Raw genomic sequence first — 18,477 nt, 5'->3', positions numbered from 1 at the left:
TGATGGAAAATGATCTTTTTCTGATCGGCCCGGGTCTGGGATGTTTATCTATATATGTATTTGTTATAAAATATAGTATCGTTGAGTTAGCATCCCATAACACAAGTCTCAAACTTACTTTAGGGCTACCTCAATCTGTGTGATTTGTCCTAATATATTTTTATTTATTTATTTTATTGTTACCACGCCTATTTCCCATGGCCGGGGCAGAGACTAGTATAGGGATTTCCATTAGCCACGAGCCACAATAGAATAATTGTTGTATGATGTTAGTCAGAAATTGTTTACGTTCATGTGATTGATGAATGTTAGTCAACATAGGAAAAAAATATTATTTTTAAATAGATATTGTGTCTTACTAAATACTGTATAGTATACGTATTATATATACCGATGTATTTTACATGAATAAATAAAATAATCTGCCCTAAAAATTAAATCTGAAATATTGTACCTAAATAAAATACTTGTTGCACGAGTATCTGTTATCTCCACTCGAATACATATTGTGGAATAGTCTGTGCTTATATACATGTATGAAAAAGAAAACTCGGTCAAGTGTGAGACGGTTTCAAGTGCATTCATTTGTAAGATACAATACAATAAAGACATACAGACATACTCCTCTACTTTCTTTTTAGTTGAAAACTCTACTAATGTTGTTTAATTCGAAAATTATTCTTGCAAATATTTTTAAAATTTCGCATAAGTATAGACAGGTGCATTATGTGACGTGTGGCTCCCCCTAAAATATCTCTCCATATCCTCCCGTGGATGTCGTACGAGGCGATTAAGGACACATAGACTAGGCAGCAGATAGCATTCCCAAGAAAGTTAGAGGTTAGGCAGGCGGCCAGTTTCAAAATCACAGGCGAATTTTCAATATTTTAAAGTTATTGTTTTACGCTGACCCCAGGCTTTGCGGCGTCACAACCCCGAACGAAACCAGGAATATGCGGAGATAATAAGGTAGTTGCCAAGGTCAGAGAATTGAAAAATCATACGGGCGAATTATAATTGCAAATCATTTAGAACCAGATCAATTTGTGATTACGTAATTACGATATATTTTAGCATTGTATTTGTATAAGTAATTTGTTGGATTAGCATAGCTTGGTTATTCGGATTTGGTTACGTAACGTAATTAATGTAAACAACATTGATACCTAATGGCGGCAGTTTGCCGAACTTTGGCGGATCCAGCATACATTGCTGGTATTTCATTGCGATAAATAAAAGCTCTCAAACAAAATGCGCATTGTTCGTGAATTCGGGTCGGCATTTCTCTGAGTTCGGCGACAGTGTGTAACCGGCGTAAAACTATTGAGGGTATAGCCTATACAACACTTTATAACTTTATATTTAGTTTCATTTTTCTCCTTTCGAGAACATTCTTCTCATAACACAAAATAAAATCAATTAAACAGGACAGACTATTAAAGGCGTGTGATTCCTCCTTAAAATACGACCAGTACATGTTCACTCATAGATTCGTACGAGGCGACTAAGACTAATGGGCACAAAGCTGGCATCAACAGCATTCCCTATGAGGATTGAAGTCAAGCGGCGATCGGTTGTGATACACAGTCGAATCTTCAGAAATGTCAGATTATTTTTACGCTAATTCCGGACTTCGCCCGGATGAAACCAAGGACATGCATATGGAAATTCATGAGAGAAAGAGACGGACTAAATTTATTTATCGATATAAATAAATAAATGGCGAAGATTAAGCAGTCGTAACTCTTATTAGGTAAAAAAAATAAAGCTTAACGAGTAGTGCCAATAAAATGAAACAAACACACGTGACTCTGTCATTGCCGTCGGCAATCTATGATGTGTAATTCAAGTAATTGACTCGTAAAATATGATACGTTGATCAAATAACCAAACATGGACACGAACCATAATAATCATTTGTTTAGTATTTCTGTTTCGTCTTCGGTTAACTATGTTTGACCTCGAGTCTTTACTTTAATTACATCTATTCCAAATTTCTCACTTTATAATAAAAAAATAAATGAGAAATGATAAAGATTAACGTACAATTTCAGTATAAAAGCGGGTCAGACAATTTATTGCCCTTTGAAGACGTGCCGAGAAATCTGCCGCCATTACCGTCTAATGATGATGACAATTTTAATTTTCTTATTTATATCATACAGTAAGCTAAAGCACAGGCTAAAGTATATTTGTCTCGTTCTGTCATTGCCAAATTTTGTAAAGTGCGATAGAGACAAAGTATACTTTAGCTTAAAGTATGCTTTACTTTTGTTTGTAATATTTTACTTTAATTTTATTATTTACATGCTGTATGTTTATACTTCGCAATATTTTTTACAAACAAAATGTTTATTTCTAATAAATAATACGAATTTTCCTTAAACAAAGGAATTATTTTTTATTCAAATAGACATTAAGTCAATTTAAACATCTCAGTATTCTATATACATTTTACTGTGTGCCGGTCGATCGTTAGACTTTTGAAACACCAAGCGCGAATCGGATTAATTGTAAGGTTCGGTACACAGTTTTTTTTTTAAATAAAATAAGTACATTGCATGTATTTTTCATCTGTCCATAATGCATTCATCAGTAATAATGCGTCAGAGCTTAGAATCCGCTTCGAACATACGTGCCATATTACTTGTAGATTTGGATAAAATTTTATACTACCTCACGTCAACCCTCTTGGAGAGTTAAGGCATAATATCCCTTAGTCGCATAGTACGACACCACGAGAGAATATAAAGTGGACCTATCTAGGGCGGATCCCGCCATTCGTTCTATGGTTTAATTAAGTGTATTTATTTGTTGTACGTTTTTTTATGCAAGAACATTAAAATTTTTAATTGAATAAATTTCAAACTAAAACCAAATTTAAAAGATTAACGTATTTAAAAAGAAATAGTCTTCAAATATCGTTAAATTTTCAATCCCTACCGTTTTTGAACATCCATTATTGAACCCTAAAAGCTAGTTAGATGTACACCAAACCATTTAGTTTATGTATATTGTACAGCAGTCGTAAAACGGGCAGTCTTCAAACAGTCGTTTATAATTTACGAAGACATTTATGCTCACCGCAAAAATCAACATTGTTATGTGTCTATTGATTTTTGGGTGTTAAACTAACAGCTTTATGGGAAATAAAATTCATGAGAAGTTGATATTGCTTTTCAAATTCTGCTTTTTATGGAGTAATACCTACTAAATACTACATAAATAAAATTATGTTATTTAGTTCAGATATATTATCTATGAATAATATATATACATCGATGACTTAGCTTTTTTTTTCGTGTCTTTTTTTGTCTTATATAATCTTAACCAATATTATAAATGCGAAAATAAGTTTGTTTATTTGTTACCTATTCACGCTCTATCTACTCAACCAATTCTTGATATTTTGCATAAGTGTAGTTTGAAGTATAGAGAAGGACATAGGATCATCCCGGAAAAATAACTGTTCTCAGAAATTTACGCGGGCGTAAGCGAGTTTGGAATTAAAAAATCTGCCTTACATTGGATCGGGTAAATTCATGGAAATTACTTTTGAAATTATTTTTATTTTAGCTAGTTTTTTTTGCAAAACCTTATATGTAAAGTGCAACATACAGAAATTTTGTAAACTACCATATCCTTCTTCACTTAGATACCCGAATCGCCTGGCTACACTATCGCATACCACTAAATTGTTTCAAGCGAACAGTTACAATATGGCAATAAAACTTTATAACCATCTGCCAGAAAGTTTGAAATCCCTGCCATTGACAAAGTTTAAAAAACAGCTTCATACATTGTTGGTCACTAACTGCTTTTATGATATTAATGAATTTCTTGCATTTAAATTTTGACTTTGACATACAGCGCCCTCAAAAATTATAATTGACATTATTATATAAAATTTCAATAATTTCTTAATTTATATGTTTAAATTATTTATTTGTTAAAAATTCTGCATGTAACTAACATAAATTGTAATTTATGAAATTGAATATTTGCATGCCAACTGTTGGCGCAACACGCCTGTACAACTTATATTAGACAAACTCTTGTCGCAACTTGTAACCAATATTTACCGTGTTTTGCCTGCAAATAAATTTTATTATTATTATTATTATTATTGTATAATTAACGTTACAAAATTAGAATTGTCACGTCAAGTTTTTGTTCTCTGCAGGTTACACCCAACCATGGTGCATGAGTTGCACATAAAAGCATATTGTTTAAAATTGACAATCGGAATTGAGTGTGAGTATGTGTATGTGATTTAGTAAGTAGTTCGACGGAGTACCTACTAATTCCATGGCTTGGAGACACTGCTATTTGCATCTAACTTTCAAGTCGATTCGCAGTGAGATGCAGATAACCAATCACATTACTGTGTGATTGTTGTTGCGTCACAATGGCGAACTGTGGTTAGCTGCATCTCACTGCGAATCGACTCGATAGTGAGAAGTGTTGTGCAAACCCGTACTTCGCCCTCAGGTATATAACGATCCGAAAAATCATAACACACCAGATGTTGCCCGGGGCTTCGCTCCCGTGGGAATTTTGAGATAAAATATAGCCTATATAGCAATATTAGATAATGTTGAAAGAATTTTTGATCGGTTCGGTAGTTTCTGAGATTATCCGCCTCAAATATATACAAACTCACGAACCCTTACCTCTTTATCTATTCTTCGAACTGGGTGTACGTCAACTTGGCAACCTTGACTGACAAATATAGAGGCATATGATATCAGATAAGGAGAAATACGAAAGATTAAAACTATAAAAATATCAAAACGAGAAAAAAATTAGAAAGTGTACACGTCACTAAGTGTATAATTTCCAGTAGTTTCATTGGAACGAAGAATTATTTTTATATTGAGATTTTTTATATGTAGACGTATTTGTACTACATGAAATATTATGTCGGCTTTCGCAGAACTAAGACATGTTGACGCGAATGCGTGAACATTGCGTAGTTAGTGTGAGTGTTTTCATTTACCGCAATGAAATACCAGCAATGTATACCGAATCTGCCAAAGTTTGGTAAACTGTTCGACGACAGTGTGGAGCCGGCATTAAACATAATCCATTGTTGTAAAGCAATAACTTTATTGCACGAAAATAAGTACATAAAATAAAATTAATACAAGAAAAATACATGAACATATACAATATCCTATTATTTTTGTGTAAAGAGACGGAAGTGTGTAACCGGAACCTGCGAAAAGGCGCTTTTAATTAGGACAAAAGGCGCGCGCAGTGATCGAATTAAATCATGTTAAATGTACAGCCAATAGCACATCAACATCTATCCAAATTAACTGCAAATTCACTTTTCAGCGTGATTGGTATATTTGATTGATGCGTGATCCCGTCTTTTTGCAATATGTTCTATCCAAATTAACTGCAAATTCACTCCTATTGTATATTTGATGCGTGATCCCGTCTTTTTGCAATATGTTCTATCCAAATTAACTGCAAATTCACTCCTATTGTATATTTGATGCGTGATCCCGTCTTTTTGCAATATGTTCTATCCAAATTAACTGCAAATTCACTCCTATTGTATATTTGATGTATGGAAATTTTGAGGAATTGATAAGTACATTTTATATATTCCTATACGAAACTACGACACACAATATTTTAAAAACTTAGGTATACTTTTGTTACGAATGTTTAATTTATCTTTTAAATATTTTAAACCATAATACTATAGCTAAAACATAAATAAAATTAAACTCTGTTCCGCCAACCTTCTGCCAATGACAAAACTAATATGAAAAGGCTTTAGATAAAAGGGAGCCGATAAAAAGAAAACATCTTGGAATATTGACGTAGGTGTGCGTATTGGTAATGACAGAATCACTATTTGATATAATGTTATTTGAGGGGATAGTAGTCACAAAAATGCAGGTAATGAGAACTACTATTGAGGCTACTGATCAAGAGTTTTGACCACCCTAAGGTCCAAGTGGTTGGCGCATTAAGATGTGGCTATTTATGATGATAATGATGAGCCAATTTTTAGACTAACTGGATAAAAATTAATATGCATATTTAAATATACGAAACACGATAATTAAATGTCACTTGATTAGATCAGTTTTCTTAATTACGCGATTTATTATTATTCTTGTTCCGATCAAGGTCTATTATAGAAATGTTTTAGGTCAATACAACCTCCCATATAAATTTTTGTTTTTGACATTAGAAAATAGAATCTGTGGGCGAAGTTCGGGTATGCATTTCACTTCTCTTCAGGTGTGGTTGTCGTTGCGTCACAATGGCGCAATTTGATTGGTTCGTTGCGTCTTATTGTGAAATACAAAATCGCACTTCGCCCACTGATTTGACTAAAAATTGCCTATTGCCATGTTGCGCCAATCATCGTTATGCGAATTATAGTCAATGCATAATCATATGATATAGATGCGCCGATTATCCGGCTTATTACGATGACGCACCAAGGGGTTGCCAAACATTTTGTGTTCATAGCACATTTATAGTGAAAATTCAAATTCAAAATTATTTATTCAATTTAGAATGATATAGGTACATCACTTATTGATGTCAGAAAAACCGACTTCCAAAGCGGAGATGAAGAAGAAGCGGCGCAACAAACTTCACAGCAGTAACAAATGTAGGTTTGCAGAACTTTATCTAGATAGATGTCAAATGTCCGTCAATGTATACGGGAATCGATCGTGTAACATTTTTCGTAGGTACTATGACGTCACGAATATATTTTAATGATGGGAGACATAGGCTGCGCGCCCCGTGAATTTGGCACGAAGTACAAACAGTTTCTTCTATGTCGATTGACTTCTGTGGGCCATAGGCTAACGACCTACCAATATTGCATCTCAGTTCCACCAGACCACCAAACGGCTAAATGGTCTTCGAGTTTCGTAACTCCTGGCCCTGTTAAGGGATACAGATGTGATACTGTATATCTTTACGACTGGCAGCGTAGTGTTCCGCGTGCCTCTTTCAGACTCAATGATATAAGCGTGCGCTTGCGTGTAAAAAAAATATTTGTTAAACATATTTTGGATTATAAAAATACTTGTATGCATTTAATTTTATACCCTGTCATTGTCTGAAAAAAAAAATTACATTTAATTAATTATAACACAAGCACAGATGTATTAAAATACAAGTTTGTTAAGAAGTAACTTCAAAATGAGTTTGCAATAGCTAATAAATTTCCACTATTCCGAAACAATAGCATATTATAATCATTTATATACAGCAATTAGCAACGGTTGCTGTAACATCCGAGTAGGAATGTTGCTTTATATATAACTAGCGACCCGCCCCGGATAGGCACCGGTGCAATGTTTTGCGTATTATGTAAATATAAACCTAAATATGGCCAACCATATTTAGGCTTATATATACATAATCTTAAATCATAATGTTTAAATCTATGTTTAAAAACAAAATTAAATGTAAAAAAATGTAATTATCTTCTCCTCTATTAGTAAAAGCGTAGGAGACTCGTAGGAGATTTAAACAGGACTTTTATTATATTTTATGATCGTGTGATACTATTATTATTAATTATAGATTACTATAGCAGAATTATTTTTATTATTATATTAGAATGTCAGTAAGCTAGTTATATTTATAAAACTTGTTCGAGATATACTAATACCAAAGAGAAAAGGTATTTTAATCATAGCATCAAAATTGTTGTAAAAATTAGCAATGCTGCTAGATTTTCGCAACATTGCGGCCCGGCAAAGGCCCTTGATGGCAGGTGGCGCGGGCGAACGGTAGTATCATACGAACATAACACAACCGTATGTCACACAATACGAGGCGTACGGATCATGCAATTTGCCTCCCGCTGATTTAGACATACAATACAATTTATTACAAGGAAATGTTGAATTTCATTGCGACGTCGAGCGGAATATATTTGAATTTTTTTCATGTTTGATCCAACTTATAACTACAATTAATACAACGCTCAAGTGTGATTTGGACTCGAGTTGCTTGTAGGCATATTGCAAACTTGCTCATAAACTAATATCCTACTAATATTGTAAATGCGAAAGTTTGTGAGGATGTGTGTATGTATATTTGTAACTCTTTCACGCAAAATCTACTGGACCGATTGTTATGAAATTCGGTACAGAAGGCAAAAGGTATAAACTTTAATAACACATAGGGTACTTTTTATAAATCGAAAATCCCATGGGAACCCCGTGGCGACGCCTAGTCTTTCATATACACAAGTTTTATAAGGAACTTGCAATGGCTAGTCGCATTTCGAACACTTATGTTCCCTTGACAATGCACTATTATGATAAGCATTACCCGGTGGTGCGCCCAGGGTCAACTCCTGACAAAATATTATGAAAATCAGAAAATAATTGTAAACAAATTTTGCGTAATAGTAGGTCTACGAACAGCTACGAATGTGCTACGATTTTTGCTACAGACTCTTAAAAGCTACGCGACATACGCGCGCCTACGCAGTTGCTACGACAAAAGTGTAACAGTGACATGGAGAAATTTACCTATACCCTATTCATCTTGGACTGAGACAAAAGGTAAACAAACCTTGAACAAAAAAAATCATTGTTTCTCGTTATTCCTTTGTTAATTTTGATTGTACATGTTTTACTGCACAAATATTTAGTAATCCTTAAGCATGTATATAACATGTTAGGAAATAAATGAATTATGAACATGCGGGGGTGAGCGAAAAAGAGAAAGATCTAATATCGCATGTTGTCACCGCAGACCTAGACATTTATTATGATTATCACGGTAATAAGAGCGGTCTCTTTGTACTGTCGGTTATCAGCAAGTTAATCTGTCAGTCACGCCGCGGTCGTTTGCTCTTGAAATTTTCATGTTGCCACGATAATGGCGGCTACTGGAGGAAATACACGGTTCGCTTTGAAGGACTTTTAAGTTAGCAATATAAAAGAATTCCATATATAAAAAAATATATATATTGAAACACTTATTTTTTTTTTAATAATAAGACTGTGACTACGATCGTGCGGCTACGTTACTCGTATGAGGAGACTAATTCAATTCAATTAAAATCATTTCTTGCTTTTCACAATGTACACATTAGATAAAGGTAATTCGGTGTCTTAGTCACCACAACCACTAATAATTTAAGTCAAATAAAAGTGGACACGTAAAAGAATAAGGAAAAAATATAATTATATATTTTCTATTTAATTAATGAACTCACCAATGAAAAAGGAAAAGATATAAAATAATCAAAAATTCTGTCCCGACTTGGTGCAAAAATATCTATTACGCTCGCCACATTCTCTATCTGTTGAAGCTGAAGCGGTCCAAAAAGTCCCAGGTTCGAATCCTCCTAGTGCCAAATGAGTTATAAAAATTTTATTCATGTACTTATGTATCTTGCTTCCGGTGTAGGAAAACATCGTGAAGAAAATTGCACGTAAGTCGATGATTTATCAGCTAGTGTGTGAAATGGAGAAGGTAATGGCAAACCGAGGAAGTCACTTAGACTTTCTGATCGAAAGGGCCGGTTGTTTGTGTTACACTCCACATAATGGCCAGGACCCTCTGCTATGAGGATTACAACTATTGTAACCTTATAATCCTGTGTGAGGATAATTTGATCTATTATACAACTTATGAGAAAATATTTTAATATAGTTAAATTGACTAGCGATTAAAACTCAAAAAATGTTCAATGGTGTTCAATTATGGGTAAGAGTGTTATTATTATTATAAGAGTATTATCAAACCGATCGAAGTCGTTTTGTTATAATTTTACAAACAAAACTCTTACTAACCCAGTAAAAATATGTAGATAGCGAGAATTCGAAACTTCCAAAAATACATTGTAAGCACAGACGTAGGCACGAATTTACAATATCCCAACTAATTATCAGTCATTTCTAAAATATCAAAACACACTTCACATTGTTCTCAAATTTCTCATAAATTAGTTAAAAATAATCATATCAAAATTATGAAATGGTTCGGTACATTTTTTTTTTATGTGAATGTAATATGAATCGCGAAAATACTGGATTTTCCCGCGCGTTATCGATAAGATGTTGTGATTGTGAGACGTGCGAAACGCTCTAAGGAACGCGAAGGACTAAATAAATGCGTGCGTCGCCGTACAAAACTATTTCCCGCAGTATTTATTATTTTTCTTTTCGAATTTGTTAGTGGCCATGGCCAGGATCTGTATCCACAGTTATTTTTTTTTTACGGTTTTACCATTACAAGAATGTGGCTACGAAGGAGCCCTCTCACTTTAGCTTCTGGAAACAGTATACAACTTGAATCGGCAAAGTTTAATTATAAGTAAGGTAACTTAATAAAAAAAACTGGTAGTTCACTTATTTTCGTTTATTAGTTGTCTACATAATATAATTACATTCAGCTGTCTATGTTTATGACAAAGTTACAGCATTTCAATTATTATTCATGGTCATTAAATAGAACTCCATTTTATGGTGGTCATAAAATCAGTATAGCCGTAAATAATGGTCAGGTTATTTACTAAAGATCTTCAGTGACTGAATATTTTTTTATACCTCAGCTTGTACTCAATTAGCCATAGGTCAATTATAAGGTCGAAGCTATAGACATAATTTGTTTATGTGAATTGGACCGTAGACTCGAAGGTAGGCTCAAAGATTACCTTTAAAGGTTTTTATTGAGTGTCTATAGTTTTTTCGAGTCCACCAAACAAAAGGGCATAATCAAAAATAAATAATTTAGTTAAGTGTACTTAGGTTCAGCTTTTTTTTCTCTACCCGAAAATACCTTTGCATATCGCTACGTTCGCGTTACCCACCCGTCTTACGTCTACATGCGTGGAAAACTACGGTAAGATCACACAGAAAATCAAATCTGCCGTACACCATCGTCGGCGGCTCCGCACGCAGAGTCCAGAGAGCCAGGCAAGAGGTTTTACTGCGGAAAATAGTCTTTGAGAGAAGTCACTCATACACATCGTTCGTATGTGTGTCAGATTTTATTCAAGTCTCCTAAAGGCATCTGTCTTTTACGACTACAAGTACAAATAGTGGCATACATAGGTACTAGTGAAATAAACTGTCCACCAATGTACAGGTTTCCTCACAATATTTTCCGTCACCGGAAGCATGTGGGGGTCTATGAAAACTACTACAGGTGATAGTTGTGATTTCATAAAATCTTACTCGTGCCATATGAGATCTGACTCATCGAGGTTCATCTCACTTAAGGTTCGAACCTATCGATCACAAATCCCGTTCGTGCTTGACGGTTAGCATGCGGATATCTAATAAAATCTACGGTATATTATGTAGGTACTACAAATCAATTCAAGTGTTATTCCAGTTTGGAAACATTCCAAATGGTGTTAGATTTATATGAATGAGTATTTTAGGATATTTTATTGCAATTTTTCATTAGAACACGTCTAATGTTATGGATCATCGATTGTGGTATTTATTGGCCGGAGCTCAGTTTCATTCGTTTCGGATTTTTGGGATTTCCCGAAGAAAAATCTGGCCAACATCACGTATAATGATAAAATCATTATGATTTATGATAAAATCATCTATTATCAGTCAACAGAGATCTATAGTCATATCAGTATTTGCTTACAATCCTTACATTACATATTAATACTTAAAATCGTTGCGTAGTTTTAAAAATCTAAGCATATACACATTTGTTTTATAATATGTAGTGATGATAATAAATCCATAACTTACTAAAAACAAAAGGCACTTACGTGTAATTCACTACGGCGCATATTTGTGCTAACTAATCGAGAATCAATGGCGGACATCACGTCACGTCCTGACTGAGATTAATTGCTGTACAGCAAACAGCGGGTATGTCGTATGGCGTTGTTTTACGAGATTAACATCGGATTACATGAGCTCACCATTATAGAAACAAATTAAAAAACATAAAAATCTTTATTATCGGACAACTCGATCCATTTTTCTGAGGCTTATTTCAAACAAACAGCTGCAAGGTTACTTGCACCCGCAGCTTTTACCAGTAGCTTTTATACATCATCATTAATCATAAAGTTTCAGTCTACAACTACATACACACACTGCTGACGCTTTTTTTTCGGTTCCACGAATGAACATAGTTAAGTATCTATTTCCACAAAAACCAAAGAGAATTATAAAAATGAGTAATATTTATATCATCGGTTATATTTATATGTTAGTTAATAGTTTTTGTGGAAATAGATATATTTCCACAAAAACCAAAGAGAATTATAAAAATGAGTATTATTTAGTATATCATCAAGTCAAGGTATTTTCTTACGCACCTTAAAATAACAACATCCCATATCCTCTCTTGAATGTCTTACGAGGCGACTAGAGGACATGTAGCTTTCACAGCTAAAATGCAATAAAAGCATTCCCAAAACGGGATGACGTTGGTTGTGAAATCATAGAAAAAAAGTTTTTTTTTACGCTGACCTGCTTTGGGGCGTCACAGACCCAAATGTTAGAGAGGGAAAGATACTTACAACTTATATTTATGGAAATTTCCAATTACATTAATAAATAACGCGATATTTTGGCACGTTCGCCCGGCATATGGGGAACACCTGCTCGGTCACAGTGACCTAAATCTGCCCAAAATCACAAAAAGCAGTTGGCAATCCCAACCACAGACCGTATGGAAAATTGAAATGAAATGCAAAATTTTGGAAGTATTTACTTAACTCTGAGTATCAAATAATATAACTCTGAGTAAATCAAATAATTTATTTATACTAGCAGTTATTAGGTCAAAAAAGCAATTTGGATGCTGATAACTGTGAAAACCACATCCAATTTCAATCCAGTAGTTTACACAGACATACAGACAGAAAGACAAACAAACGGACAAAATTGAATAAATATATTAGGACAAATCACACAGATTGAGCTAGCCCCAAAGTAAGTTCTAGACTTGTGTTATGGAATACTAACTCAACGATACTATATTTTATAACATATACCTACATACATATATAGATAAACATCCAAGACCCGGGCCAATTAGAAAAAGATCATTTTCCATCATGACCCGACCGGGGATCGAACCCGGGACCTCTCGGTTCAAAGGCTTACCTTTACCACTGCGCCACTGAGGTCGTCAAATTTTCTATACAACATTATTTTGGCCTCCCTAAAGACGCCCCATAATTATTGTTCTTTAATATATTCTATGTACATACATAGCCCACTTACAGTTTTATTATATGTATGTATTTATAGATGAAATAAATTCATACATAAAGCCAGTACTTACATATGACTTGACAGATATCACTTACAATCATAGTTTTGTTATATAATGTATTAGATTACTTTCAAGATTACCTACCGAGCTCAGTTTGTAATCCCTAATGTTTTATCACACATTTTTAAATATATATTACTATCGATTATTAACAAGTACCGGATAGTAATATCTTAATCCATTGTAAATAACTTAATAACATATTTTCTAGCACTATTGTTAGAGTGAATAGTTAACTGATTTTATATTCCAAAAACCGTAATTTATTGGTTCATGTGTGTTTGAGTCATTAAACTTTTTTCGGACGGAATTCATTGTTCCGTATTCGTATCGAATTCGGTAAATTTATGTTTAGATGAAACATATCAATATATATGTATATATATTTCCACGCCCAGTAGTTTCGGCTGTATGTTGTCTGTCAGTAAGTCAGTAATGCAAGAATTATATATATATATATATGATAGTGGATTCCTAGGACAGTGTAGGGGAGCAGCATTAAGAAGGTATTTTCTGAAATTCCCACGGGAAACAGATTTTTACTCACATACGATGTTGTGTGCAAAAGCTAGTAATATATATATAGTATGCACTGATTTTCTACCTCAGCCGCCAGGTATCTCTGTTCCTAATTTTTCGTCTCCACTTCGTACGGTCATTGGTATCTGGTTATCTGAACGTTGGGTATTCAACAGCACATCAAGTTACACTGCATGAACCTCTATAGCGCGGTAATAGCTGTGAGTTTGCTATGAGGTAGGTTGATGTGCGGTTGACTGTACCTAGGTACATCTAATTTAGCAGTACGAAGTCAGCATTCTAGTTTCATTGCATAAATGCTCTGGCCTAATTAGTACCTAATTTACATATATACATGTATGTATTGTATGCCGTAGGGGGTGTAATGTTTAAGAGCCCCGCCTGTGAACCGAAAAGTTCTAGGTTCGAACGTACTCGTGCCACATGAGTTTATATATCAATCTGACTCACGTGTAGTAGTTTTCATCGATCACCACTTGCTTCCGGTGAAGGAAAACATCGTGTGGAAACCTGCATTCTGGTTGATTATCAACTTATATGTGAAATGGAGAAGGCAACGGCAAACCACTCCATTAATAGTGTTTTCCAGGTAATGATCACGACCCTCAGCCATGAGGTACGTCTATGAAGAAGTTGTATTATGTTTTCATTTAACTGTTGAGTCCGGTTTAAGAATTGGTCTTTTGTTTGGAACTGCATACAGTTATACAACAAGCTACCCCATACAATGAAGGAGCTAAATCTTGGGCCTTTTAAAAATAAACAGTTTGATTTGCTTGTAGACAAATGTTTCAATAATATTCAGGAATTTTTCAACAGTAAATTTTAAATATGACAACTAATGTTTTAAATGTGCTACTTTTACTTTACTAATGACTAAATTAAATTGTGTTTATTTGAAATTAAATTATAAAATGAATTATTATTGTTGACATAATGTAATCTTGCAAATTAACAATTTTAGAGTTTAATTGATATTTATGTACCTACATTTGCATGCAATTGTTTGGCAAAATATGTTATACTATTTAATTTTAACATCTTTCTGTGCCATATTTTGTGCGAATAAATGATTTTGATTCTTGATTCTTGTCTTGTCGTTTCAGTAATACTGCTTACTAGTTGCGCCCCGTGACTTCGCTTCCGTGGGAATTTCGGGATAAAAAGTACCCTATGTGTTATTCCAGGTTATTTTCTACCCGGGTACCAAATTTCATAACAATCGTCCAGGTAATTAATGCGTGAAGAGGTAACAAACAAACTTACTTTCGCATTTATAATATTAGTTGGGATTGTGATTTTCTTGACAAGAATAGGGTTAAAGTGTAGTTTTTAATGCCTGCCTGCTCCACATTGCCTTTTTGCGAATTCGGTATACATTGCTGGTATTTCATTGCGGTAAATAAAATTCATACTAACAACGCAATATTCACATAACAAACCTAATATTAGTTGGGATTGGATAACTGCGTAGATATGTAGTTTTATAAAAAAAAAGGTTAGCATAGGTTATTTATTGCAAATCACGACGAAGGCTGTTATAGTTTGTACAATATTTAACACATAAGTACAATTCGTGACCATCCGCTTAGCCGCCCACCGCTGTGCACAATATATACAAATATAGTAGGTATGTTTGTTCGTACCATGTACTTTACAGTTTTTAATGAGGAGGAACGACACGAAAACGAGGAAAATCGGACACGAAAAATGTGCTATGTTAATAAACAGACACCTGTATTTCAACGAATAAATTCAGTTTTTTTTCTATTGGTCTGCTTAAAGTGGTTTCGGTTTTCCTCATTGGTGATACCTAATGCCTACCAGAGGTGTGTTATTTAGTGAGCTATGAACAGGGCCACATTGCTGGTTTACTATTACATAAAATTACTACTACATTTTCATAAAAATTAGGCGATTTTTATGAAAATGTAATAATTTTTAGCCACTACCTAATGCCGGCTACACACTATCGTCGAACTCAGACAAATCATTATCATCAAATCGAGTGTGTTATTGCTAACACTGGTGTCAGACTTTATTCAAGTCGCCTAAAGGCATCTGACATGACTTTTACGACTGCTTACCGCCATCTAGTGGCAGGTAGTCGCATACACACTAGGGAATTAAACTGTCAACCAGTGTGCCGGTTTCCTCATGATGTTTTCCTTCACCGGAGGCAAGTGGTGGTCTACGAAAACTACTATATTATGAGTCAGTTCGGTATACAAACTCACATGGCACGAGTAGGAAATGAACCTCATCCTTTCGACCTTTCGATCCACAGGCGTCTTAACCATTACACCACCACCGCTTCAAAATAAACTTCAGACAAATGCCGATGTTCGACGAAATGTTTGCCGATATAGTCGGCATAATCTTTCTTCTTTTCGATTGACACACTAGCCTCGTAATACATAACACCTAAACCTAGGTCATGTATGTTTATTAGGTGTTGTTTCAAGATCAGAAAAAGAGTACCTACGAATTTGACCTGACTGGGGATCAAACGCGGGCTTTCCAGAGTGGCAGTACGGCATGATGACTATTAGGCCATAGAGTCAGTTGTCGTACGAGGCGACTAAGGGACACGCAGCCTAGGCAGTTGATAGGTAACAACAGCATTCCCAAGGAGGGTTGACGTCAGTCAGGCGGCCGGTTGTAAAATCAAAGCAGAATAGCTTCGCGGTTTCACAACCCCGAACGTAACCAGGAACATGCAGAGAAGTGAAGAGAGAGTCTGTTGTAGAACTTGTAGAAGAGCTGTCAAAACACTGCCCTCGTCCAGTGAATCCGTAGGAAAGATATTACGCAATCGAAAGAATGGGAAACTAATCATCTCGACAAATATTGGATGGCAAAGTTCGTTCGGCATCGGATGTCTTGATCAATGTCGCAAGACCAAAACATCTATCAAGAAAATTAATATGATACTAAGTATCCAACTGTATACCAAAGCAGGTATATAGATACGTATGTATGTATTGCGGACGGACATCTACCCACGTACCTATAGTGATCGAAAAGACATTAGCATTGCCAAGGAGTGTTGACTCACAAATCACAGTCGAATCATAAAAAAGTTGAGATTTATTACATTCGGGGGCTACAATGAAACATAAAACTTGCACTTAGCATGTCATTGCGTTCACGCGTTCTCTCTTTTTTACACGATGCGTACACGATTTGGGAAAAAGAGTTACCTAGTTAGTTCTACGTGTTTGTATGTTTCGCTTTCGCGGTAGGCCTTCGGGTTGCACAGCGTCATAGCTGTGAATGCATAATTGCATAACCTTATTTGAATTTCTAAGACTGATTCTTGAAGGCAAAATCCCCGCCAAAAGATCGCCTGGCCGTGGCCGCCCTCGACGAAAGTGGTTTGACGACATAAAGGATTGGACCATACTTAGATATATCCAACTGAAAATAGCGGTCCAAAACCGCGAGGGTTTCCGTATGATTACCATCATCTCTTAACGCGATCCACTTTACGACCTAAACTGAACTGCATCGCAAATTCATACCATCGACTTAATTTTTAATACGAGAATGCGATTCATTTTAGGTGCCTAAATTGAACTGAGTTGCATTAGAATCGTACTGTAATATTTGATGGTAGGCCTGCTGACTTCCAAACTTCAATTCGAAGATGGCACCCCATGATGATGATAGCCGTGCATGCAATTGGAAAGACTATAATATTATGACTATGTTAATGTAGGTACTGTTACGATTGCATCGTACCTAGGTAGGTTCAAAAATTTCGAAGTGAAGGAAGATATTTATTTTCGTTTAGTTAATTATGCTTACTAGTATAGTTTTAGCAGACATTTATTTGTGTCAAGGATTGTTCGAAGTTTGTGTTTGTTTTTCCTAATCTAAAGTAAATATTTAGGTATTTAATTAATGATTATTTTACGCTTAAGTATACCAAAACGATAGATCGTATGATCTATCGTTTTGGTATACTTAAGCGTTGTATCGTCGTAAAGTCAGTAAACTGTAACAAATAGTGTATTTTAGCATCCATTCGCGCCATTTACGAGAGCCCCGCAGTCAAAGGGCTATAAAGCGGTAATATAACGTCTTTTATGGCTTCATTATGCAAGCAACAAGCAAGTACCATTGTGTAGACTAACCCTTACTTACCGTGCGGTGAAACGTGAACTTACCTATTGTTATCCACAGGCGCACAACTGCTTTTTATTTTTTAGGTTCAAACAAAGAATTTTGGGATATTTATAGTTTTACACATTTACATTAAAGAATTATAGTACAGACATTATCTAGCAGTGTCACAACTTTTTCAGCATGTTATATTTTTTATGTTACTTATTTCCACTATTAAATACTTTCATGCTATGTAGAACTTAGTAAATATACCTATCAATTATTTAAAAAAAAAGGTTTTTACGATACTGCATGCCATCTAGCAACAAATAGCTAAATTAATAAAAACTAATAACTATATAAGCGCTATCTATTGACACTTATCTGTACTGCACTTAAAACATAGACAATAAAAAAGACAATCTGTCAGAAATACTCGAAACAGATAAAAAATCTACATCGAAGATATTCCATCTCTTTCTTTATTGAAATAACTAAAAGAGTAAGGTATATAGATAACCTAAAATATGTTTTTCCTATTGGAATGAAATAATT

At 34.7% G+C, this 18,477-nt stretch overlaps 1 protein-coding gene across 2 annotated transcripts in view; it reads right to left on the bottom strand.

Annotated features, from left to right (window-relative positions):
- Lgr1 (Leucine-rich repeat-containing G protein-coupled receptor 1) overlaps positions 1-18,118 on the bottom strand; it is a 32,446-nt gene extending 14,328 nt beyond the window's left edge. Inside the window, exon 1 of one of the 2 annotated variants that reach the window (XM_053753834.2) lies at positions 17,985-18,118. Coding sequence is in view for 1 of the 2 variants with exons in the window: in XM_053753833.1 (XP_053609808.1) it covers positions 9,804-9,852 (49 nt within the window). In the remaining variant the exon portion in view is untranslated. Of the gene's footprint in view, positions 1-9,803; positions 10,101-17,984 lie in introns of those variants that run through there. The other variant, XM_053753833.1, reaches the window with a different exon arrangement.
- Between the last annotated feature and the right edge of the window lie 359 nt (positions 18,119-18,477).

Source organism: Plodia interpunctella, chromosome 13 (genome assembly GCF_027563975.2).
Source record: "Plodia interpunctella isolate USDA-ARS_2022_Savannah chromosome 13, ilPloInte3.2, whole genome shotgun sequence".
Lineage (NCBI taxonomy): Eukaryota > Metazoa > Arthropoda > Insecta > Lepidoptera > Pyralidae > Plodia > Plodia interpunctella.
The sequence above is the reverse complement of the archived record's forward strand: the minus strand, read 5'-3'. Positions and strand labels throughout refer to the sequence as shown.